The sequence below is a fragment of the Thermobia domestica genome, chromosome 11 (assembly GCF_964235325.1).
Source record: "Thermobia domestica chromosome 11, izTheDome1.hap1.1, whole genome shotgun sequence".
Lineage (NCBI taxonomy): Eukaryota > Metazoa > Arthropoda > Insecta > Zygentoma > Lepismatidae > Thermobia > Thermobia domestica.
In genome coordinates this window covers 174991607-175017856 of record NC_137464.1, presented here as the reverse complement: position 1 = coordinate 175017856, position 26250 = coordinate 174991607, and the positions used below count along the sequence as shown (strand labels likewise).

At 37.4% G+C, this 26250-nt stretch overlaps 2 protein-coding genes across 2 annotated transcripts in view; one reads left to right on the top strand and one right to left on the bottom strand.

Annotated features, from left to right (window-relative positions):
• The window catches only part of LOC145664565 (uncharacterized), a 105258-nt gene that overhangs the window by 32953 nt on the left and 46055 nt on the right, over nt 1-26250 (bottom strand). The window lies entirely within an intron of this gene.
• Nucleotides 1-26250, top strand: part of LOC145664566 (uncharacterized) — a 59503-nt gene that overhangs the window by 32763 nt on the left and 490 nt on the right. The window contains exon 2 of the mRNA XM_081731343.1: nt 1520-2951. Within this exon, the coding sequence (XP_081587469.1) occupies nt 1520-2926 (1407 nt within the window). The 3' untranslated portion in view covers nt 2927-2951. The remainder of the gene's footprint in view (nt 1-1519; nt 2952-26250) is intronic.

Below are 26250 nucleotides of genomic sequence, written 5' to 3'. Positions count from 1 at the left end.
CCAAAATTTGGTAACTCTCGGTCAACTTGTCTGGTCCCCAGGTCGGTCCCAGTAAACGTCCCCCCCGAGACCCCCCTGGTTCGAAAATAATAAAAAAAAACGCTTCGTCTTGATCTGGGGCCTGGACTAAGGTACCCGTGACCAAATTTTGGGAACTCTCGGTCCACTCGTCTGGTCCCCAGGTCGCACACAGACAGACAGACAGACAAACACACAAACAAACTCTTTATTTTATTTATATTAGATAAGATATACTATGTAAAATAGTCTCGTATCATAATATGTGATGTACAACAAATGTTACATTATATATTATCCGTAGCTCGTGATATGCTGCAACATATTAAAGCCTCAGAATAGTTGGGCAAGCGAATAATCCAGAAGTTACGTAACCCTATTGCGTTCATGGGAACGAAAACACAATAATTATAACTATGCTAAATTACTATAGACTACCAACTGCTCATTCAGAGAATTTATGAAGTTCACTTTATCGCAATAGTTTTATACAAACTAGATTTAGACTACGGATAATAGTTTTATACAAACTAGATAATTAATTATTATTATTATTATCATTATATTTGCAGTACAACCAAATACAACGACATTAACTATTAGTTCTAATTAACTGAATTGAGCTGAAAATTAAATCTTGATCTTTAAAGATTAACTATTAATTTTATGCGTTCTGTACCTTTCTGAAGGAATAAAAGCTGGAATTGGTTTCAAGGCTGTTTCTGAGTGAATACTTTCTTCAAAATAATATTAAAAATTATAGAAAGATTTTCGAGACATTCGAGTCGAGTCGAGATTTTTAAGAGCCGTCTCGACTCGACTCGTGTCTCGACTCGAAAATTCGAGTCGAGAAATACGTTTGTCTCGACTCGTCTCGAATTTTACAAAGTGTGTCTCGACTCGAATCTCGACTCGAATTCGAGTCGAGTCGAGTCGAGATTCGAGACATGTCTCGACTCGAGCGCATCCCTAGTGACAAGGTCGCACGAACTTTCCCAGATCCAAAAGCACAAGTTAGTCACCAATTTCGGAGGATAGCCGAAGCCTCACCTCCATCGGTAGGTTGTCGTCCTGCCTTTAATCAGTCCATAGAACAGGACGGACCCTATTACAGGACACTCGAATTAGAAACTTATTTCCAAGTCCCACCCGAACCAATCTCCCCCACTGGCACACTGTGGCCACAATGAATGCCACAGACATGCAGCCAGCGGGAATCCCCTCCCCCTCTCTCAGCACGGACTTGGGACCAAGAAATGAATATCCTTGAAAACGTTTCAATCCTAGCATGTACCATTTTGCTATGGAATGTCTTTTATCGGAAGTAGTGCTTCGCCATTAAAAAATGGATGTTGTAAACTAACACGTTATGTTTCTTTTGAGAATAAAACTAATGGATGTCCGAATTTTGAGAAATACTAGCTCATTCTGAAATGAATATTAAATGTCTCAACTGATATACTGATGTAATGAGAATTGAATATCTATTTTTTCATTGCAGGAAAAGTTGGCTATGGCTAGGCTGATCAGTCATCTACCCCCCGTACAGGAAACAACAGCAAGCAACGCTACAAACATGCAACAGAGGGGAGCAGCTCGTGCTAACGCCATTCCTGTTATTGCTGTTCCTGCCACTTCCTGCAGCACTACTATTGTCATTACTACTGTGATTGAGGGTATTGTTGGCGCTCCAGCAGTTGCTACAATTAACTATGACTCTGAATATGGTCCTGCCGTAGCCTTTACTGCTATCGCAGCTGCTTCAACATATAATAACATTGCCTATGGTGTTCATATACCTAGAGTTTTACCTCAAGTCTCACAACTAGCTTATGCTACTCGTACCATTCTTGTTGCGACTGAAGCTGCTGACGTACCTCTTGCTACATGTCATGTCGTTAGGTCCGGCAATACTTACACCATACCTGCCGCTCAGTCTGGCATTGCTACAGTCCCAGTAGCTGAAGTTTCAGTCTATCGAGGTTTAGAATTCGGCTACACTGCTACATTACCACAAGTTGATTCCGTAACAGCTGTTCATATGCCAAATGTTAGTCAAATTGCTGCAACTCTACCTGTGGCAGGTACAGCTGGTTATGCCGCTCCAGTCAACCAAGGTTTAGGATTCGACTTCACTGCTACTTTACCACAAGTTGATGCAGTAAGAGCTGTTCAGGTGCCAAATGTTAGTCAAATTACCTCAACTCCACCTGGAGCAGCTACAGCTAGTTACGCCGCTCCAGTCAACCAAGGTTTAGGATTCGACTTCACTGCTACTTTACCACAAGTTGATGCAGTAAGAGCTGTTCAGGTGCCAAATGTTAGTCAAATTACTTCAACTCCACCTGCAGCAGCTACAGCTAGTTACGCCGCTCCAGTCAACCAAGGTCTAGGATTTGACTTCACTGCTACTTTACCACAAGTTGATGCAGTAAGAGCTGTTCAGGTGCCAAATGTTAGTCGAATTACTTCAACTCCACCTGCAGCAGCTACAACTAGTTACGCCGCCCCAGTCAACCAAGGTTTAGGATTCGACTTCACTGCTACTTTACCACAAGTTGATGCAGTAAGAGCTGTTCAGGTGCCAAATGTTAGTCAAATTACTTCAACTCCACCTGCAGCAGCTACAGCTAGTTACGCCGCTCCAGTCAACCAAGGTCTAGGATTTGACTTCACTGCTACTTTACCACAAGTTGATGCAGTAAGAGCTGTTCAGGTGCCAAGTGTTAGTCAAATTACTTCAACTCCACCTGCAGCAGCTACAGCTAGTTACGCCGCTCCAGTCAACCAAGGTTTAGGATTCGACTTCACTGCTACTTTACCAAAAGTTGATGCCGTAACAGCTGTTCATGTGCCAAATGTTGAAAAAAGTGTTGCAACACCTTCAACCACAACTCAACACGATTGACATCAGAACCACAACAACGTATGCGGTAAGTCTAAGTTATATTAATATACAAAATGATTACTTTTTCAACAAAAACATTTTTATTTTAGAAAAAAGAATTAGAACTGCTTTATTTGTCTCACATATGTATCTGTACTAATGCATAAAAGAATGTGTGTCTGTGTGTGTGTAATCAGATTTTCACGTAGAAAGGAGTCGACTAGAGCCACCAAACGGTGCACGTAGATCTAATCGCCTACGATACTTTTTTCGATTTTCAAATCGAGGGGAGATTTGCAGATAAAAATTTATAGTAAGTATATGCAAAGTGAACCATATTGCCTGTGAGGTAGACAACCCAATCATTTTTTGGCAGTGTTCCGGGTTACATACCTTCGAGATCTTTGCATATGATAAACAGGCATGCCAGCTGGCTCGAGAATCGTGTGCTCCTGTTTAGCACAAAGGGGCTCAAATTGGTTTTTCCCTCTCAGCGTTGTCATGTTTCAAAGACCAGAAAAATAACCAAATGCATATACTTTTGTTTCGCAGACTGAGACATTTTATTTTTCACATAGGTTTGTGGAAAATCGGTACTGCGCCGGAAATACGTCGATATCTGTATTACATGTTGAGAAATTGATTCCACCGGCATCACATATATAAATTGCAAGTAACAAACAAATTATTTTATAAATTATTGCGAAAGTCAAGATGGCTGGTATACCAGCACATCGTAAAGTGAAAGGAAATTTCCGGACTGGGAAGTGGAATTTTTACAATTTTTTTTAATTTTTTTTTTGGTATTTTCGGTTCTGCTACGTGATTGGCTGTGAGGAAGCCAATCAGAGAGTTGTTTCCACTCCCCATTGATTAGCCGAATGTTAAAACAGCTCACATAAGAAGCGGTAACCAGCTTACCTATCTCATTAAATTACTTTTGATACAACTATTATCAACACGGCTTCTGGAAACAGGCAGTTTAAATTTGCGGAGACGTTTAGACAGTCCTGTTCGGGTTCCTAAGAGCAGGTTTAGGTCTGGTGAGGTTAGCCTTATTCCGTACTTTAATGCAGTATCTCATTGCGTTCATACGGGTAGTTGAAAATATAATCCATTGAAGACAAGGCGCTATTAAGAATCGCATCTGTATCTTCATTTATTAAGGTTCATTATATTACTTTCAATGTAAATGATTTTTTTATTTATGTGTGAGTGTATGTTGTTCTCGTTGCAGTATATCACGACTGCACTTGCGAGATAAGGTTCTATTGAGAGCCGCACCTCTTTCTTAGAATTATGTTTTCCTCATTTTCCTTTCGTCAAATATTGAAGTACTATCAAAACTCTTCATGTGATTCCGCGAAACAGAAGGTAATCGAGGTGAATTACTCGTTGACATTTAGCTGCTAGGATACTTCTGCACAACAAGAATGGGTAAACTTGGCAACTCTGCACACCGATAACGCATTCTGAGAAACGGGAAGTAATCCCAAGAATCGATAGGAACAATGGGAATGCATTGCTCGTTATTACGCATTTTTTTACGTTCAAAGACTTCGCATCAACGTTATTCTTCCCGCGCAAAGAACGGGCAATTCTGTGTCCTTAATAGTAAAATAATGTGTCTGTATGCCATGAGCATTTCACATAGAAATGAGACGCCTAGAGCAGGGTTTCTCAACCTGGGGTCGCGAAGATAAGCGGAAGAGATAAATATAATTAGAATGTGATGCTGGGACATATTTTAATTTTTTTTTTTAATTTTGTTCTGATAGGCATATTTTTATTTTTATACGAGGGTCACTATGAAAGTTTTGAGATGTGAAATAACTTACATACGTAAAATCAATTTAACACATTTTCTCAGTGTATTCACCATTACACTGTACACACTTTTGCATCCTCGAAAACCACTTTTGGAAAGAGTGTTGCCAGTCTTTTTCTTCAATTGTTGAAAGTTCATGCTCGTAAGCCACTACAGCTTCTTCAGGGTTGCAAAATCTCTTCCCACGCATGCGATCTTTGATCCTGGGGAACATAAAAAAATCACACGGGACAGGTCAGGGCTATACGGCGGATGAGTCATAAGTTTGACTTCCGTAGATTCTAAAAACTGAATTGTGATGTTGGCCGTGTGTGCGGACGCGTTGTCATGATGAAGCAGGATCCCATGCAATCCAGTTCTTGGACGCCGTTCCCGAAGCTTCTGGAACACTTTTGCTAGGCAAACGGTGGTGTACCACTGACCAGTAACAGTCCTTTGTTCTTCAAGTGGAACAGTTGCAACATGGCCAGATTTGGAGAAGAAAGTTGCGACCATCTTCTTCCCCACACTTCGCGGTCGCTTCACTTTCGTGGGTGGATTTTCGTCGGGAAAGATCCAAACTGTAGACTGGCGTTTATTTTCAGGGTCAAATTGATAAATTCAAGTCTCATCACCAGTAACAATGTCAGAGACGCGTCGAGAATTGCCTCCACTAAATCTTGCAAGCATTTCTTCACACCATTATTTACACCATGCGCTTCTGCTGTTCAGTCAAAGTGTGAGGCACCCAACGAGATGAAACCTTCCTGAGCCGAAGATGATCATGAAGAATTTTTGTTACTGCTGGCGATCCAATGTTCAGTGTAGATTCAATGTCCTTGAAAGTTGTTCGAGGATTTTCTCGAATCATTTGTTCCACAACGGCAATGTTTTCATCTGACACAACTGTTGCCGGACGTCCAGCTCTCTCTTCATCTTTAAGCGATTTCCGGTCTCTTCTGAATTCACCAAACCACCGAAAAATTGTAGCACGGGAAGGAGCAAGGTCCCAAATGCCCCCTGCAAACGGTCAAGGCTTTCCCACATAGCACGAATACTTGCGGCAAATTTTTGCTTCGTTTAGTGGAGCAAACAATCTGATAGTTTGCGGAGGCAAAATTTTTAAATATTTATTAAAAGCTTTCAATATGATCTGCAAATTTTCGCTGATTTGTAAAAATAAATTCACCACTGCAATTAATTTGCATCTTTTTTGAAAATATAGCGTTGAAAGTTTGCCGTCGCAAACAGTTTGCAACTTTGTAAAAAAAAAAAAAAAAAAAAAAAAAACTTGTTTCGAAAAACTTGCTGAAAGCAAATATGTGATGATATTACCGAGTGCGCGCGCATGGTGCCCAGAATTCACTGCGCTACATCAACTGTGACAAAACAAGCGGGAAGTGAGAATCAAGAAAAACCAATACATCAGAGGACTCCAGAATAAACTCACTGGTCTCTTATCAGATGTTTTTATTGACCCAGGCAGCCTGATGTTATTTTGTGAATGTGTATGAGAGTAAGTACAGGGATATGATCGTTGAGTAAGTAGATAAATTGCGATATCCTTTGTCTGTGCGTTTATCGTTCATAAGTTTCTTATCTTTGGCAAGTAGCTAAATATGTTTAATGCTTGCCACTAAGAAAAGACGGATCCACATTATAAAAATTTTGATGTTTCATAAAGTTAGGTTTCACTTTATAAATTTGCAGCAAACATGATCTTGCGATCGTGAAAGCACTTTCTGCAATGTTGCTCCAAACCTTTTAATGTTTTCAGCAAATTCATCAGCTCATTTTCGGAAATTTTGTCAAAGAAAATTTGCACAAAATATTTGAGCAAAGTCCTGGCAAACTTTCTTGCTGTGCAGTCGCAAACATTTCGTTTGTATTGGCAGATGTTTTCATTTTCTGAGGCAACTTTGCTGCAAACTCAGCCAGCGTCAACTTCGTTATTTGCATTGAACTTTCGGCAAATTTTCTCATTTGAAAAGGCAATTTTTTTGCAAACTTTTTAGTTTGCCTTTGCAAATTTTTAAACATTTTAAAAAATTTTTGTGCTATCTGGGTTTGTTTCTCGTTCAAACCACTTTTGAAATCGTAAAGGATCATTGCCCGAAAATGTTCCCTTTCGAGCTCCATTCTAGACAGCCGAATACTGCTCACATCAACAAACAAGTGAAGGCGACACGGCCACGCCGATAAGCGAGGCGAGTTGAAACTTGCTTCGATTTTTCGCTCTGGATAAAACAACCGAACAATTGTTGGAATTCAAATACTGTGCCACAACAATGCGTATCTCAAAACTTTCATAGTGACCCTCGTATATAATGTTAAGAAGAACCAAAAAAATAAGTCTACTAAACATTTTCAAAAGGTGCAAAGCTGTTTAAAATAAATTTGAGAAGTATGATATGAAACTAACGAGATCTGCATATTGAAATACCAGAAAAATACAAATGCAGCAAAGCCTGAATATTGAAATACAAAACTGAAAGCTAATGAGATACCTGAGCATGGTGTGATTTCACTAGTGCGGCAATATCCAGTTCAAACTTCATGACGCACATTATCAAGTGATTTAAAATACTCAATAACTTTTTAAACAACTGTTCAAGTTTTTTTTATAACCAAAATTAGAAATCACTTCATTTTTATCATATGACCCAAAATTAAGGGAGTTATCAAGTTTTAAAGTTTTCAAATGGCCTCCATTTTGAAACAGAATGATCAGATTCGCTATTTGTAATATGAATCAAATTGACAAATTTGGTTTTAATCCATTCGCTTTTATGGAAAATCCCACACAAGCTTACTACAAACCAGACATTATACGGGAAGGAAGGGGAACGCTGGCAAGAGAATGCAATAAAATGGGAGGTCGTGATGGGAATTAGCTTGAGAACCACTAGCCTAGATCCATCAAATTTTGTACACAGATAGATCTTAATATCTGATTGGGTACGAATTCTGCTTCTCTTTTTTTGACTCGGGAGTAGTCAAAATGTACGCGAAAATGTATCCACATTTCTGATTTTCTAAGAATGCCTTGTCTGTATGCAACCAACATTTCTTATTGGATAGTCAAGGCTTACGTAACAGCTGAGGATAAATATTCATCCAGTGCAATAGATAATATTCTTCCTCTCTTTTTATCCATGTTTTTGATTAAGACTCGGTAGCGACAGATGCTTACAACTAGTATATAATAAAGTAATGTGTGTGTGTGTTTGGGTGCAAAGTTTATCGCATAAAACGGAATCACCTAGAACCACCAAATTGTATGCATAGACACATCAGATGTAGTTGCGTACGAAGCTTTTTTCTTTCGATATTCGGTTTGAGGAGAGATCTGGCGAGGGTTCTTTCGTATGTTTCTGGTTCTTTCTTGCCTGTATGCAACTAACAATGCATCTTTGCTATGCAGGCTTACATAACAGGCGAGGATAAAGGTGTTTGTCGTTATTTATTTATTTCCGGTATTTCTTTTCTTTCAGATGTTTTGTATAAACCTTATCCTCCCCGTGCAAACAACGGGCATTTCTGCTAGTATATACAAGGTTGAGTCAGAAGTCTGCCAATATTTTGGTACAAAACAATTCTAAATTTATTACATTAAAATGAAAATATGTTAAAATTCAAAGTACAGCCTGTTGCGTTGGACATCTGCAGCTATCTTCCGGCCAGTTTATCGATTCCAGGTCGATCTTGTCCTTATAAGCAGTGGTGCCCACCCCCCCTTATGTCCATGACGCACCCCCCCCCCGCAATTGTCTATCCACAGGTATTCTTCCATGAAAAAAAACTTTTCGATTAATTTTACCCCCCCGTCAAACATATTTATATAGATTTTTAACCCCCCCCCCCAAATATTTCAATGACGCAGTTTGCGTCATAGCCCCCCCTTGTGGGCACCCCTGTTATAAGTAAAGAACAGACTGCTGTTTTTTCCTCCTCCTGCTAGTTAGTGAAGCATTGTGATTTCATAAAATGCGCCATGGAGCGAAACAAGTAGTAATCCGAAATTGTCTGGACAATATATCTGTTGTAGAATCAGTCCGATGGCATCAAGTTCCTTTTGTTGATGTTTTGTTTTTCGAACCGAGTGTGATTTTGCGTTATTATAATGCAGCAGGGCGCGCTTTCGGTTCAACAATGCAGGATACTTTTGGCATAGTGCAGCACACATCCGCTCCAACTGTTTGGAATAAAAATGAGCATTGATGGTACGACCGTTAGGAATGAAATAGAAGCGAATTACATCATCATAGTTCTACCAAACACAGAGCATGACTATGTTTGAAATGACCCTGTTTGACGACTGGTTCTTCAAGTTGGGTTTTGCTCACTCCGATTTCGAAAAAATAAACTTTCCGTCGCATGTGACAATTCGTTTTAGGAAACGCACATCATGCCGATTTTGTAGTAGTTGTCGCCACACATCTTCCCTCCAATGGGTCTTTGCTAGGGTCAAGTAATGTGGCACAATGCAACAGCTCCTAATGGTTTTCCAAGTTCGTGAAGGTGATGCAATACAGTGGACTTGAACATCCCGAGTTGATTTGACAATCGCGAATTCTGATGCATTTTTTTTTTTCAATGGCGTGTCGTATGGCCTTAGAATCTCTCACTCTGGGCGGGCAAACATGGGTTTATCTTCTACGTTTTTATAACCTTCAAGAACTCCCTAGAACTAACGAGTTGCTGTGTTGTGGTTGACTACACTTTTCCCTTTCGAATAATGTTTTGGGCTGCTGCCGCAGCGTTATGTCTGAGTTCGAACCCATACAGTAACTGTTCACATATCAGATTTTGAACACTCATCGTCATTCCTACTGAAAACGGACTGAAGATACTGACGAAGGCTTCCTGTCACACTACCGATACCTCTTGGGCCTGCTTGATGTACTTACAGTCGATCACGGTGTATACATGCGCCTGTTGTTTGAGATATTGAAATATTGCAAGACTTATTACTTACCTTTGTAAAATGCTAAACTTTTTGGGGATATTTCAGAAATAAATCTGCTTCTAATATTACATAAAGTTAATCAGAAAGTGTTAGAACTATCTGTGTCGCTCTTAGGAGAATGTGTGTTACCCACGGGAATATTCCATATCTGTTAGGAGAGATCAAACTACAATAGATACCGTATAATTTGTTGCTTAATAGTGTATTCTTTTTACATATTGTACAAAAATAGATAAATAATCTATTCAACAGAGTCAAAAGTATCAACTACACTAGATTGGGAACGAGCGACACACTTTTCAATGCTTTTTTCAATTTTCTTGAAACCTACGCATGAGAATTTAACCTCAGGCATGTTATTTTGTTGTTTGGACAATGTTGTAGTTAAACTAAGAAAAAATAAGTTTAAGATTTAATCATAATTTTGGGCTATATCTCACTTAGCTATATCTTTTCCTTATATTTATTTATTTATTTATTTATTGAACAAATTCCCAGATACAGCATAACTTTGCCATTTTACACAGGGACATGCTAACAAAAGAAAGAAAAAAACAAGATAACAATAACAACAACATAGAAAAAAAGAGTGTAAGAGTAAAACTATTCCGTCAAAGCTCGCTTAATTGCTCTTTCAAACACTGGGTAACTCGAAAATATGTCCACATCAGTTGTTACTTGATTATAACAGTTTGGTATTCTATAAAAAAGAGACCTCTGTATAACAGCCAACCTAGGACGGGCAAGATGGAATAGGTGGGTATTCCGAGTGATGCGGGAAGGGACACGTAAGGATAGTTCCTGAAGTAATATTTCCGATCTTAAGTTTCCATTAACTATTTTATGTAGATATTTCAGGTCAGAGATAGTTCTGCGTACTTCAGGAGTCTGAATATTAAGATGTCGCAAGAGTTCCTTCTTAGATAATATTCGAAGTGCAGGAACACGAAAACGGACTATAGCGATGAAGAAATTGAGAACAGAATCAAGTCTGGAGAGATGTGTAGGTGCTGCCATGGCCCATATGGGAGAGCAGTATTCGATCTTGGGCGCTATTAATGTCTTATAAAAAGTTGCTAATGAAGAAACAGTGCGTAGTTCGGTGAATCGATAAAGAAGTCCCAACATGCGCATTGAATTCTTTAGTATTGAGGAGATGTGGTCAGAGAATGTGAGTTTTGAATCAAAGATGACACCAAGATCATTATGACTAGCAAGGGAATCGTTGATATGGTATGTGGAGGGAACAGGAGACTTTTTTCAAAGTAATAGTAATACTGTCACATTTCTTACTGTTGAGTTTCAAGTGCCACATTTCACACCAGCCTGTAAGGTAATTTATGTCTTCCTGTAGAGCAGTTGTGTCATGGAGACACGATATTTCTCTGTATAACTTACAATCGTCAGCAAAAAGCAGAAGGCCACTAGGTTGAGCTGATAAGTGCGTGTAGAGATCATCCATATACAGGACAAACAGCAGAGGCCCAAGTACACTCCCCTGAGGCACCCCTGAGACCACGGGTTGGGGGTTAGAAGTCGCCCCTGAAAGAACAACTCTCTGTTTACGGTCCTTCAAGTAGCTTGTGATTAGAGAGAGAAATTTGCCATGCACATTAAATCTATTGGAGAGTTTATGAAGATGAGTGTGACTGACAGAATCAAAGGCCTTCGAGAGATCAAAATAGATAACATCTAATTGAGTATTGTTATTCATACATTTGACTGCACAGGAAAGAAGAGTACTTAAGTTTGAGAGACTTGAGCTTTTCGGTAGAAAGCCGTGCTGAGAACTATGGATGTAAGGTGAGGTGAATTTAAGTAGCCTGTCTTTTATTATTTTTTCGCAGATAATTGATATTACAGAAAGAAGAGATATTGGCCTATAGGAGGATACATGATCTTTAAGTCCTGATTTATATATTGGGGTCACGTGAGCTAGTTTCCAACTGGTGGGATAATACCCTTCCTTGAAGCATCTATTGAATAAGATAGATAGAGGAACCGTAATAACTGCAGCAGTTTTGTTGAGAAAGAGAGGACTAATTTTATCAGGTCCAAGTGATCTGTGTGGAGATAACGATAGCAAGAGAGCCAGAACTTCGCCCGGGGTGGTAGAGAGATTGGATAAGGTGTCCGAACAGATGGAGCGGAGAGGGGGAAGATGGGTTGTAGAGGGAAGGGAAGTAAATGTTTTGCAGAAGTAGTTATTGAAGAGGTCGGGTCTTTGATCATCACTCGCTTCAGTATTTTCATCTTGAACTGTTGCCGGTATGCCCGGAGATTTTGTTCTAGATTTAATTACAGACCAAAAGACTTTAGGGTTACTAACAGTAAAATTACCAATTGAGTCCATGTATTCAAAGTATTTACGCCGCTGTACTACTATGAGCAAAATAAATGACGCGTCTCTTTATTTTGAAGTTTTTTGAAAATATCTCCGTTTTCTTTATATGTTCGAAATTTCGGAAGGTTTCCCCAGCAGGACAGGTTAATAACAAACCCGTTTTTAATATTTGTGTTAGATATTAGCTTAAAATAAAGAAATTAGAAGCAAAAAACATTAAATCGACAGAAATCTCGAGAATTACCAACTCTGCTAAAGTGGGAAATTTTCAAGAACGCGAGGGAATTCTGCAGTTCAACACGAAGCAGCGACGTCTATGTCATTGAGAGAAGCGTGGATTAGATCTACAAACGAAAATTTTAACGAAATATTTCTAGTATGTCTTATTATATGCATTATCAGCGAACTCCAAATATATGAATCTATGCTAAGTATTAACGTATAGATAGTGAAAATAGTGGAAATTACCTATGGAAAAAGACGAATTGTTAGCCCAATCGTAATGAAAAATCGTCTTTACTGTAGAACAGGTTCAGCTTACGTAAGAAAGCAAATAGCTCAGTTAGATAAAGCAAGGAGTTTGTATACCGAAGGTAGACGGTTCGAATCCCGTGGAAGTACTGTTGTCATTTTTATCACTAAGGTTATTTTATTTATTTTTTATTTGGGAAAGAATCAAAATGTAACATATGTGTAAAACTCATGACGATACCAAAAAAAAAAAAAAAAAGTTTGGATATTTTGATAACAGATTTCCCCATTAAATGTTTAATTTTCTCTATAAATATTTGTCTTAAATTGAAATTGTTTTGAATTTACTACATAAGCAAAGTTGCCCGAAGGAGGAGAGCTCAAGTAATAGATATTCTACGTAAAAGCAACCTATTGTAGAATGATGATGCTTCTTACCTTCAGCACATAATAACGTTAGAGAGAGAAAAATCCTGTTTTTCCTCCCCTATGACCACTCATCTTAAAGCTCTATCTATAATGATTCGTGTCACATAATTTCGGCTCTCCAAAGACATTCATATTTATTATTATTATTATTATTATTATTATTATTATTATTATTATTATTATTATTATTCCTGAATATGAGCCAGAGCCCACTCTGAAAAATTGCATCTGGCGTTCTGAGTGAAAGTTCTATGGGACTATTAGAAAAATATATTCCCGTTTCCACGCTGATGGTAGAATTTCTTAAACAGTTATTGAATTACCTTCGAAAGGTAGACGTAAATAGCGCCCCCGCAACAATGTGGCGTGGGGACCGCACAAGCTGCAAGGCCAAAAAATATACAGAAAGTACGCCGGGGCGGAGCAGGCCAAATTTTCACACGGGCAAAGTGACTTTTTGGCGCCCTTCCCCTAGTAGTAGCCTATATTTTACATTTTATCATAGTGTTTTTAATAGTTTAAACCAGGAGCGTCATTTCAGTTTTTCCTTTGGGGGGGGGGGCAAGACCTCTTGATATAAGTAAAATTTCACGTTTTTCACTGATTTACTACTATTCTAATGATAAAATCTATATACATCTCAAACTCAGGGGGGGCAAATGCCCCTCCCTGCCCTCCCTAAATGACGCCCCTGTTTTAAACCCATTTTCAAAAAGAAATCCATTACCTAGGAAAACTTCACAAAGAATATGGCCCGCTATAAACAATACCAACTCCACCCCCTCTGGTCTAGTGGCTAGCACGCCTGCCCTCTGTGGTACCGGGTCCAATTCCCGGTGGATTACTGTTGAACGATAAAAGTGGTTCGGATTCCACTATAATTAGTATCCACATCTCCCTTGCCCATTAAGGCATAACCGTGGAACGCTAAACTCAAGCAAACAAACAAACAATACTTAATTCCCGGCACTCTTTATTCTACATGCCATCTCTCAATTTTTCGATACAGCCCCCTTAGTACTATGAAACTCTCTTCTTCCATAGTGAAATGTAAAAAGATCATATAATTGCCACTACTTTACAAGAATATAAACCAAAAACGTCAGTAGAAAGCACATTGTAAAATTTACTTTTTGAGGCTCGTTTTGGTGCCCCTCTTTCTCTGGCACCCCGGGCAGTCGCCCGGCCCTTAGTCCGCCCTTGAAAGTACGGACGCATAACTAAGGACTGCGGAGGAGAGGTTAACCTTCATGTTATGCCACTGGTTTGACGTGTTTGAAATGTTCAGTAAGTGATCGGTTAGTGAAATAATTTCGACGGTTACTCATGTTTAAAGTTTAGGTAAGACAAAGCTACCTAATCAAATACATTTGATATCGCGATGTCACAATTTGATTTTTCCTCACATAAAAAAGATAAAAACAATAGTAATAAAAACCCTTACTCGTACTGGGCTCCTAACTAACTAACAACCTAATTACAGACTAGTTGCTCTGACCAACTGAGTTTCGATTTCTTACGCGAAAGAAGTCTGTTATATTAAGAGGCATGCTTTTCATTATCAAAACTGTTCGAAGTAATACGAACATGGCTTAAGAACAGAGACGGAACTGAATTACCACTCGATTGACCTTGAGGGCAAATCACCAAAGCGTAGCTATAAACGTAAGTTCCAGCATGCATTTCTCTGGAGTTGTGTTCAGTATTCCTATCTGCCAGTCATGCTTGTTCGTAGGAGTAATATGTTACAAACCTAACCTTTCGATAGAGCACAATGACAGAGAATCAGAGGAAAGAAACTCTTGCCATTGTGAACGTGGGATACCACACTGTGCAATAAAACTGACGCGTCTCCTTGAAGTGATATTTCATCGAAAATAACTCGTTTTCCTTTATATAGTCTATCCGAAGTTTTTGAGGGTTTCAAAATGAGGAAATGTTACTGACAAACAAGAACGCATTTAGGGGTGGGTCTAGGGGGTCCGGACCCCCTCTGAAACCCCAACTGTTCTGTAAATTTAGCCTAATTTTGGGGATTATCTTTTAAAATTTTATTATAATTTATCCTAATATTGAAGTCGGACCCCTCCCGAAATAAATTACTGCATACGTGTCTCTGACAATTTTCAATATATTCGTTAAATAATAAAGTAAAATAACTAAATTAGGAGCAAAAAGCTTTAACACGGGCTAACTTTTGTCTACTGCCAATATTGCTAGAAGGGATATTAATAGCAAAAACTGCTAGTCAATTCTAAACCTTGGAACGTCATCCCGAACAACAAGTCTATTATTGAGAACTACATATGAAACATGTTATTAAAACTTATCCAGCTTTTATCTGGCATGAAATTATTATATACACCAAAATTCACTCTCCTAAAATGTGTATCTAAACAATGTACGAAGCAATGAAAATTTTTTATCGAAATATTTGGGCAGGAAACTCTAACAGCCAGCCATTTTATTTAAATCGTAATAAACCCTGTAACCGTACGTTAACGTGAGGACAAAGCTTGGTCCATTGGTAAATTGTTTGAAGAATAAAAACTCAATGTTCGTAGGTTCGAATCTATCCAGTCACCACAACATTTTATTCTTATGTGTAACGATGAAATAAGAAAAAAAATGTATAACCGTTACGACAAAACTTCAACCAAGTCTGAAGAGAACAATACTAAAATAGTAACACAATGACGTCAACCAAAAATTATTTCATGTAGCGTTTGGACGAAATTACAGCTGTTAACAATCGCAGAAATAAAAACAGGCTGTAATGCAATCTAGACTTCTGAATGCATTTACTTCCTGAAAACTTCCGCCTCGTCATTGGTATGCCGTTAATCATTGTAAAACCTTTCAATTGGAAGTGAAATGACACAAACTAAAACAGTTTTAAATCAATAAATAATGTCTATGTGTAAAAGTAGGTGTCTTTTATCTGTAGTTCTGAGTTCCTTTTACTTTGAAGTGACAAATGAGAGAAGAAAGTATGGTGTTCGAGAAAAAAATCAAATTTGAGATTTCAACGAATTTATACGTATTATAGCCCCTAACACCGAAAAAGTTATTTTTCGATACATGTCTATCTGTTCGTCCGTCCGTTCGCTACACTTTTCTGTGCACTCGCCTAGAGGCCATACCGTTCAACTTATCTGCACCAAATTTTAGTTTAAGATTTTCATAGTATTTCCTATAGTTTTTTTATTTCCCTCCTACTCCCAAAACAAGGGTAGTTTCCTGTACGATGAAAATAGAAAAAAGATATTTTCTCATAACTGGCTCTAACGATCTTGTTTTCTTTCTTTTTTTTATAAATCAATATTTAATTAGCAACCCTATTTTGTGGTATAAGGCATTTATCTGAGAAAAATCTACAAGGGGTAGTTTATACTAAGGGGGTGAGTTTTTTCTCAGTGATTTTCTCAAAATGGACTCAAATGTTTTCGTTCATATTTCATAAATAAAGATTTCATTAATAACTTATCAATATGGCATAACTCGTTTGTCCTAAAAAAAAAAAACATGCGAGGGGTAGTTTATTCTTGGTGGAGTGTTGTCTGGGCGATTTTCTCAAAAACGACTCAAAAGAGTTTATTCATATTTCAAAAATAAATATTTCGTTAATAACCGAACAATATGGCAAAACTCGTTTGTCCTGAAAAAATATGCGAGGGGTAGTTTACTCTTGGGGGTGTTTTTCCTCCACGGTTTTCTCAAAAATGAGTCAAGCAATTTTGTTCGTACTCAGAAATAAATATTTCATTAAAAACCTAGTAATATGGAATAACTCGCTTACCCTGAAAGAATCCTCAAGAGATAGTTTATTCGGGGAGTTATTTTTCCCTCACGATTTTCTCAAAAATTACTCGGACAATTTTATTGATAATTCATAAATAAGTATTTCATTAATAACCCTATATTTTAGTACAAGTCATTTCTATGAAAAACAATTACAACGGATAGTTTATTTTTGGGGTCAAGGTTATTTCCCCGACAATTTTCTCGAACGACAGGCGATTTTGTTCAAATTTCGCAAATAAATATTTCATTAATAACCAAAAGTATATCTTAACTCATTGTTCGAAACAATTCACAAGAGGTAGGTTACTTCTGACGTGTTCTTTTTGAACGACTTTCCCAAAGTGACTCATTTGATTTTTTTCATATTTCATAAACAATGATTGCATTAATTGGTCTATTATATGTCTAATGAAAATGTGCTCAAAGTGTGAGTTAGTTTTGTAGTGTGGATTTTCTTCAATCGAAGTTTTTTATTCGATAATCTGACATTCGATGTATTTGAATAATACGATAATTTTATTCGTATTATCCAAATACACACTTCAGTAACAACTGCGGCCTAACACAGTTAAGAAATTGAATTGAAAAAGTTTAGTGCGGTGGCCCTGTAATTGAATATTTTTTTGAGAAACTCCCTAGCTTTTTGTGGTAAACTTAGGCTTTTCTTTTTCGAGCGACAAAAGAGAGAAGAAAATATAGTGATTGTGAAAATAATATCAAATTCAGATTTCAACGGATTTACATGTTTCATGGCGTCTACATACCGAAAATGTGACTTTTCGACACCCGTCCTTCCGGTCCGTCCGTTCGGCACACTTTTATATGCACTCGCCTAGAGGCCATACCGTTCAACTTATCTACACCAAATTTTAAACTTAGGGTTTACTTAGTATTCTTACAGGAGCTTTTCCATTTTTTCCTACCACCTAAAATAAGTGTGGTTTACAAACAGCCGAAAATCGAAAAACGCTATTTTCTCAAAAATGGTTTTAACAATTTTGTTTATTTTTCATTAATCAATATTTAATTAACAACCCTATATTGCAGTATCAGATATTTCTCTTAGAAAAATTTACAAGGGGTAGTTTATGCTTGGAGGTGACTTTTTCTCGACGATTTTCTCAGACCCTGGCGAATTTTGTACACACTTCATAAATAAATATTTGACCTTACAACATGATATAAGTCAATTGACCTGAAAAATATATGAGTAATAGTTTATTCTTGGACTTGAATTTATTCTCAGTGAGTTTCTCAAACACGACCAGTTGGCAACCCTGTATCTCGACAACGAAGCTGAATTCGAAAACTGCAAGAGGACCATTTGTCTCCTTTTGATGTCACGAATCACCTCCCGAAGTTTGTGGACATCTTTCAGGTTCACCCTTAATGAAGCTTCTTTTCGAAAAGTTAACTATTAACTTTAGGCATTGTTTATCTTTTTTTAAATCACAAATGTCGTTATTAACTTTAAGGCAGAGAACTACTTCTGAGAGAATAGATCTTGAAAGATAATATTAAAACTTAGACTTTTGTTTTCGAGACATTCCAGACAAGACGAGACATTTTACAAGCTATCTCGTGTCCAAAACATTTGCCTCGTATTATCTTGGATGTCACAAAGCGCGTCTTGTCTCTTTCTCGAGACATGTCTTATCTCGTGCGCATTTGTTAACACTTGGAAAGGATTATCTTTCTACTCAAAGCATTGTTTTTATAATGGTTGCATATTTATGATAATTGCTGTCCACATAAATTACAGTCCTTTCAGTTGAATTAATTTTTATTATTATTATTATTGAAATCGCAATATCTAGTTTAACGTTGGTCGATTATGCACCTACGCTAAGGGAGAATGATGATGAATGAAATGGTGAAATGAAGAAAGTGGGAGGAAAATGGAAAATCTCAAGAAAACACATACCCATGCACACGGTATTTGTCCACCTCAAATTTCACTTGGCGCGAAGTGGAATCGAGCCACGGACCCCATGCACCAAAGGTGAATGCTCTATTATTATTATTATTATTATTAATAATAATAATAATAATAATAATAATAATTGTAGCGAGCTCAACGGGTTTCAACCGTTCGACTTAACCAACGTTTGGGTGCCTATTCGTTCGTCGGCTCCATGAGAACTTCTCATAAAAGACATTTCATTTTAATGAAACTAGTAAGTGCCTTCTTTTAGCTCTGCGAAGTAACTATTGCTTGGAATATGACTCTGCAAAACATAAGAGGTAAAATTAACCAAATGGTGCAAGTTTCCACTTATATATACAAAACAATTTTGCAATATCAACTACGTGAATCTTGTCCCACAAAGAAGCCGAAACCCCTACACCGAAGAGCCCTCCGAGATTTGATCATTGTCCACACGGACTGAAATTGTCATTTGAAGCCAAGGCTTTAATATGAAGCCAATAATTTCTTTAAAATAGACGGAAAATTCGGAAGTTATAAGCATTTTCATATTTTTGCCTTTTCTTATAAGGGAGCTGTAGCCCCCTATACTGAAGACCCCCCCCCTCCGGAGATTTGATCATTGTCCACTCGGACTGAATTTGTCATTTGGAACCAACACTTTAATACGAAGCAAAATTTTTCTTTAAAATAGACGAAAAATTCGAAAGTTATAAACATGTTAATAATTTTGCCTTTTCTCATAAAAATTTTGCCTACACTGAAGAGCCCCACGAGATTTGATGATTGACCACTTGGACTGAAATTCTCATTTGAAACCACAACTTTTAATATGAAGCCAAAAATTAAACTTTTACATCAATTTAAACTGACTGGGTTCCGGTTCCCCCCACTATTGTTTAGTTTAGTTAAGTGGTAATTTGTGACAGCTTCACATCATCAAAAGAATGTTTCACTTCAACTCCCCTCCCCCAGGAGTTCGTGCTGGATCCACCACTGGAATCAATAGACACTCTTCCTATTCTTTTTGTCACCCTTGATTGTGTAGGGACTCCCTCGTACAAATAAAGAAGCGGTAATATTACAATCAAGGGGCGCTATATATTAGGTATTGTTTTAGTTACCTACCCGTAACCGCACAGGGCCATCTTTCGTAGAATAAAAAATATTACGTGATATTCCAATCATGAAAGGGGAGAGGATGCTGTAAATATATTTCTTATTCATTTTGTCTGTCCTGCTTATCAAAAATTACTTTCTGTTGGAAGGGTACTGAAATGAGAGGGGCAAAATAAAAAGTCGTACCCCCTCCTACATGGTTGCTCAAATAAGTACTAAAGAAAGCATTTTAAACTAAGATATTTAAGATTTAAACTAGGAAACTAAGATATCCTTACATTATGTAAGGATGGCATATTCAGGATTATTATTATTATTATTATTATTATTATTATTATTATTATTATTATTATTATTATTATTATTATTATTATTTGAATGTTTTTGGAGCACCGAAATTTTGTGAGACGAACAATGATATGTAGAGGTTTAAGATGGGTGGTCATAGAGGAGGAAAAACCAGGATTTTTCTCTGTCTGACTTTCTAACGTAAAGATTATGTGCTGAAGGTAAGAAGCATCATCATTCTACAATAGGTTGCTTTTACGTAGAATATCAATTACTTGAGTTCTCCTCCTTCGGTCTACTTACCTTATGTAGTAAATTCAAAACAATTTCAATTCAATACAAATACATTGTAAAACTTTTCCGTAATTAAACATCTAGGGAAAATTAAACATTTAATAGGGACATCTGTTATCAAAATATCCAAATACGTAGATAGAAGAGTATCTAGTGAGAAATATTGTGAAACTTTATAAAATTCTCCAAATTAGAATTAACATTTACTGGGAAACATTCGTTATGCGCCAGCGAGCATATGGTGAGCAGTGAGCACAGGGGAAATAATTACGAAACTGTTTGCAAACAAAATTAGGGACGCTAATGCAAGTGCGACAACGGCATTTTTTCTTTTTTTGGTATCGTCATGAGTTTTACACATACGTTACAATTTAATTCTTTCCCACATAAAAAAATAAATAAAATAACCGTAGTGTAGAGATAAAAATGACAACGGCACTTCCATGGGATCGAACCCGCTACCTTCAGCATACAGACTCATTGCTTTAACTAACTGCGCTATTTGTTTTTTTACGTGAACTGAGCCTGTTCCGGTGAAGACGATATTTCATTACGATCGTCCTACCAATTCGTCCTTTTCCATAGATAATTTCCACTATTTGCTCTATCTTTATGTTAATACTTAGCATATATTCATATATTTGGAGTTTGCAGATAATGCATATAATAAGACATACTAGAAATATTCGTTAAAAGTTTAGTTTGTAGATTTAATCCACATTTCTCTCAATGACATAGATGTCGCTGCTTCGTGTTGAAATGCAGAATTCCCTCGTGTTCTTGAAAATTTCCCACTTTAGCAGAGTTGGTAATTCTCGAGATTTCTGTCGATTTAATGTTTTTTGCTTCTAATTTCTTTATTTTAAGCTAATATCTAACACAAATATTAAAAACGGGTTTGTTATTAACCTGTCCTGCTGGGGAAACCTTCCGAAATTTCGAACATATAAAGAAAACGGAGATATTTTCAAAAAACTTCAAAATAAAGAGACGCGTCATTTATTTTGCTCATGGTAGTACCTTCTTGGCAAGACTTCTAATTCTAGCAAAGTTTTTGTATGTGTAGTCACTCGGATGTGATTTCCATAGAGTCCAGGCAAGCTTTTTGTTTTTAAAAAGTTCACGAAGTTCATTGTCGTACCAGACCGGAAACCTGTTCGATTTTGATGCTTTCGCCGGCACAAAATCCTTTATGGCTGAGTGGACAACAGATGTAAATAAGTCCACAGCGTCGTCAACAGTTCCTACCTCTAACAAACACCAAGGAAACAGTTCAATAGCCCGGCAGATGTCACCCCAGGGGGCTTTCTTCCAAAGAAGTTGTGACCTACTTTTGAGGGGCTGGTTTGTAGTAGTGGAGGGGAGGAAATCGAAAGAAACATCCAAGGAATCGTGATCCGATGGAAAAAGATTTCTGGATGGGACAACACAACGAGGTTCTAAGTTAGAGAGAATATAGTCAAGATTGCTATTATTGCGGGTATTATGCATATTATGTTGACCTAGACCAAGTCCATGAATAAAATTGTCCATGAAATAACTGTCGTTTCCATCTTTAGTGACGCCATATTTAGCAAGAGTATCCTACAGGAGTCAAGGTCTGTAAATGAATTGCAACTCTGCACAGAGCACAAATAACCTATTCTCCCTCAAAATATATTCCTATCCGGGGGTGCTGTAGAAGGCAATGCCTTTCCTGTGCCCAGAGATGGTTTCAATTTTATGGTGTTTAAAATTTTGTAGAATTTAACTGGCGACAGAAGAGTAGGCTATAACATGGGAATTATTTAGCTGGTGAACAGGACAAATGTTTAAATGAAGGTAGTGATTATTCTATGTAGAGAAATGAGGAAAGCCTCAGGTATGAAACAGATTCCCCTCTCCCAAATAAATAATGTTTTTCATTTTTTATTTATTTTCTGGATGAGTCTCATGCATGTAAGACAATTTCCAAATATAAACCACGTAAAAATTATCCTATTATTACAAAATTTAGTGTGCATTTTCTTTATGGTACTGTGAATATCCCCAGGCTGATTAAGATTAAAATCTGTCAAATATGGATAGGTGAATTAACCTCTCACAGTAAATTTCCAAAATGAGTTTCACGATAAAGGGTCTTTCCTAGTAAGATAGTGAAATTGGGTCGTTATTGACACAGAAGGTTACCCTTGACCTAAAACTACCTCAAAAAATTTTTTGACCGAAATATCGTATCATACATGCTCAAATTTTTTAAATTTTGGTCTAGGTGGTCCAAAAATTTTCAGATTGTAAATACTATCTAGATGCAAATATGCAATTTTTTAAAAACTATCGATGCGTATTTTCTTTATTCTTTTGCGTGTTGAAAATTTCAAAAAATTGTAGATTTTTTTTGGGGGGGGGACACGTTCCTGATTTTTTGGTTGAAAAATTTGTTATACCTTTAGGTACAACACATATTTTTTCGGGGCCTGAAAGTAGTGGCAACATTGTCAAAAAGAAATAAAACTGAAAACAAATGTGTTTTTCGCAGTTTTTCCACCATTTTAGGGCCCTCAAGGTGAGGGCCTCTTCAAACAATTCTTTGCCAAAGTTCACAGTTTTTATTTCTCTTGCATCCCTTCTGCTTCTGTCGTTCTTTGGATGCTTCGGTTGTGTCCATTTCGGAATAGAAACACGAAATATATTTCCGTTACAGTGCTTCAACTTCAACCGATTCTTGTTAAGTTACACATACCTCGCGTCAGTTCCTCGTATCTATCAGTGCTTGCTTCAGTGGCCGCACACAGTGGCGCTCTACCGGCAGCGCTCTCTACGACGAGCTGTGTAACTTTTCTTTGCGATCATACTTACTTACAATACGATCATACTTACGCCGAATGTACTGGCCCTTGTCACCACGTACAACACTCTGATCGTTGAGAACATCATTGAAGATTTTCAGAGAACTAGCGAGAGTCTGTTCTTTTTTTTTTCTCTCCAAGCTTGGCAATAGCATCTGGTAACTTTGCAAAATGTGATGCAATGAAGACACATCATCCTCATCAAAAGTATCAATGATTCTTTTGATGGGTTCAAAGTTGTTAGCATAATAGAGAACAGATGTAACCCATGTACCCCATTTCGTTAAGATAGGCTGTGGTGGAAGCGGAAGTTCAGGGGCTAATTCGCGAGGGAGCTTTCAGAAATACCTTTCTCACATTTGACACAAGAAGGTCGTCAGGAAAATGAGAACGCACTTAATCTGCAATTCTATGTAGCGCGTGTGCCAGACAGGTGACACGCAGCATACGTGGGAATAGAACCTTAAGGGCTTTTGCTGCACTTTTCATGTATGCAGCTCCTTCTGTGACAAAAAGAAGGACCTTATCATATTTTACACATTCTGGCCACAGAATACTCAGCGATTTTGTAAAAACCTGTACAATTTCCGTGCCATTTACTTTTCCCAGAACTTCTGATGCAATCAAAAATGTTTGTGTCTTCTTCCCCTCCCAAAGTTCCAAATACAACGTTGGCAATGGAACGTCCTAGAATATCACAAGTTTCATCAATTGAAATTCATATGTTTTTGTCAGCAGCTCTTTCACGGATATCATCAATAGTTCTGCTGTACGCGCTATCAACGTAAGTCTTTCTCAGAGAGGATTCACTTGGAACTTTTTGTTTTGTGTATTTCTCGAGAAAGTTTCTAAAGGAAACATTTTCAAACTTCCATAAAGGAATGTCCGCGCTAATTAGAGCTTTACACAGATCATTCGCAAAACTGTTAGTACGCGAAGCGTGTTTCGTGACTGTTCAAAGATTTTGAACCTTTTCACCAGCTGATTTAAGTGTCCTTACAGAATTGTGTTTTGCAGTGCCTATATGATGTGTTACAAAATAACGCTTTTCAATGGAAAACACAGTTTCACATAACTTACAAAACAGTACAGAACCGTCTGTTGAAATCACAGTACGCCCGAACTCACAAATTTTTCCAACTTCTGATGCCTAGAAATACTAACTTTCGGCATCTTGAAATACTGAAACGCACATAAATTCCAGTTCTGTATCACGCACGCCTAAGATTCACAATAACTGCCCATCTGGTTACTTCTTGAAAGTAAGCATCTTCGTTTGTCGTTCCAAGAACCCAACACTACTTCAAAATTCCAAGAACTGAATACACACTAACATCCCCGCCTCTCCACTTGTCACATTCCAGCGGGAATAGACCAATTATTATTAGACACCGAGATCGCTTGGCCAGATAACTGAGATTTGTGGTATGCTATCATTCATGAGTAAATAAAGAGTAGTGGAAGAGAAAACCTGTAACAATGGCAACAAATTGCTTCTAAATTGTGAAATTGCACTTTTTCTGAAAATATCACAGAAATTGCAATAATGGCACTTATGGCATTTTTCCACTAATTCTGGGCTTTAATAATCATACAATATACAGTACATACATACAGGGATCTATAACACTATTAATGTCTTTTATGAATTGTGAGACGAAAATAATCCCAGGGACCCTATAAACATGTTCCCTAGGGGTCCGAGAACAACCACTTACAAACGACTGCCTTAGGCGATGCGCTACTTGCCCGTCAAATTTTGTTCAGAATTGGCCAGTAGTTACCGAGAAATTAAGTACCACATACGGGCCGAGCCTGTCCATCGAACTCGGCCAAATATAGGAATATTTATTGCATAGACAATGGGCTACTTAAGCACTGAATTTGGTTTAGATCTAGGCAGTAGTTACCGAGAAAAAAAAAAACTACCACTTAAAAAGCGAGGTTGTCCCTGACCGATCTTGGCCTCCAAATATAGCTGTCTTTATTTATTAGCATTGGGTTGTACATCAAAATTTCGTAAGATCCCGGACAGTGGCTATCGAGAATTAATGTACCACATCCACACACACAAATACATGAATTGAAACAATAAGTTCTCACATGCTTACGTCGGGAGCTGAAAATGGTGAAAGTAAGGAAAGGGTTGAACCATTTAAGTTATCCTTGAGCAGATTTCTTCATTGAGCTGAAATCGAGATAGGATTTTATATTTTTTCGAGCCAAATAAGCATCCTAAGGAGCAGAAGTGGTGTAAATATACCTTTGAAATGTTTTTCCATAAACCTATTCTTCCTGTACGAAGAACGGATCTTCGTAACTTTTATCTTCATTTAGAACTTCTCTCTTCGTAAGTACTCTTCATTTATGTATTTATCAGTAACCTATAGCAGAGCTCCTACTCCTTTTATAGTACGTATTACAATACAAAATAATAGTAAGAAGAGATTAGAAACTTTGGAAAGTACGATTACCTTAGTGTATGATGACTTTATAACGACAGCCCATAAGCAAAAATAGCAATACCGTAACACGGGGTTACTTTGCACATCAGGGGTAACTGCACAAAATACGAAAAAAGTTGTACAGTCCTCCGTAGGTAAAACCATGAACTGTAAAAAGAAAGTTTTAATTGCCACCGTTAGATAGAATATCTAACTATATTTTGGCTATAATGTTGGCAGTTAACATCAGTTCTAATTACCTGAAGGATTTGTTGTTGTAGAGGTATGGAAAGCAGTCACTGTAAAGGCCGACAAAATTTGAAAGATATCACCTACAAGAATTTCCGTCAAAATTAAGTCAGTTTCGTAGAATACTACTGTGTATAAGGCCTTCTGTAAACTATAGCAGTCTTTCCCAACCTTTTTCGCACAGCGGCCCTTTTAGAGTCTACAATTCAGGTGAAGGACCCCTTGCAATATATACGGTTGTATTTATATTTCTTCATGTTAATGTATATATAAAATATGTGGTTTTGTTTGTTTTTCTTTGCACAGTGGTATAATCATGTTAGAGCTATTATATGTTCAAAATACAGTGTTCTCAATCATTACGTTTGAGAG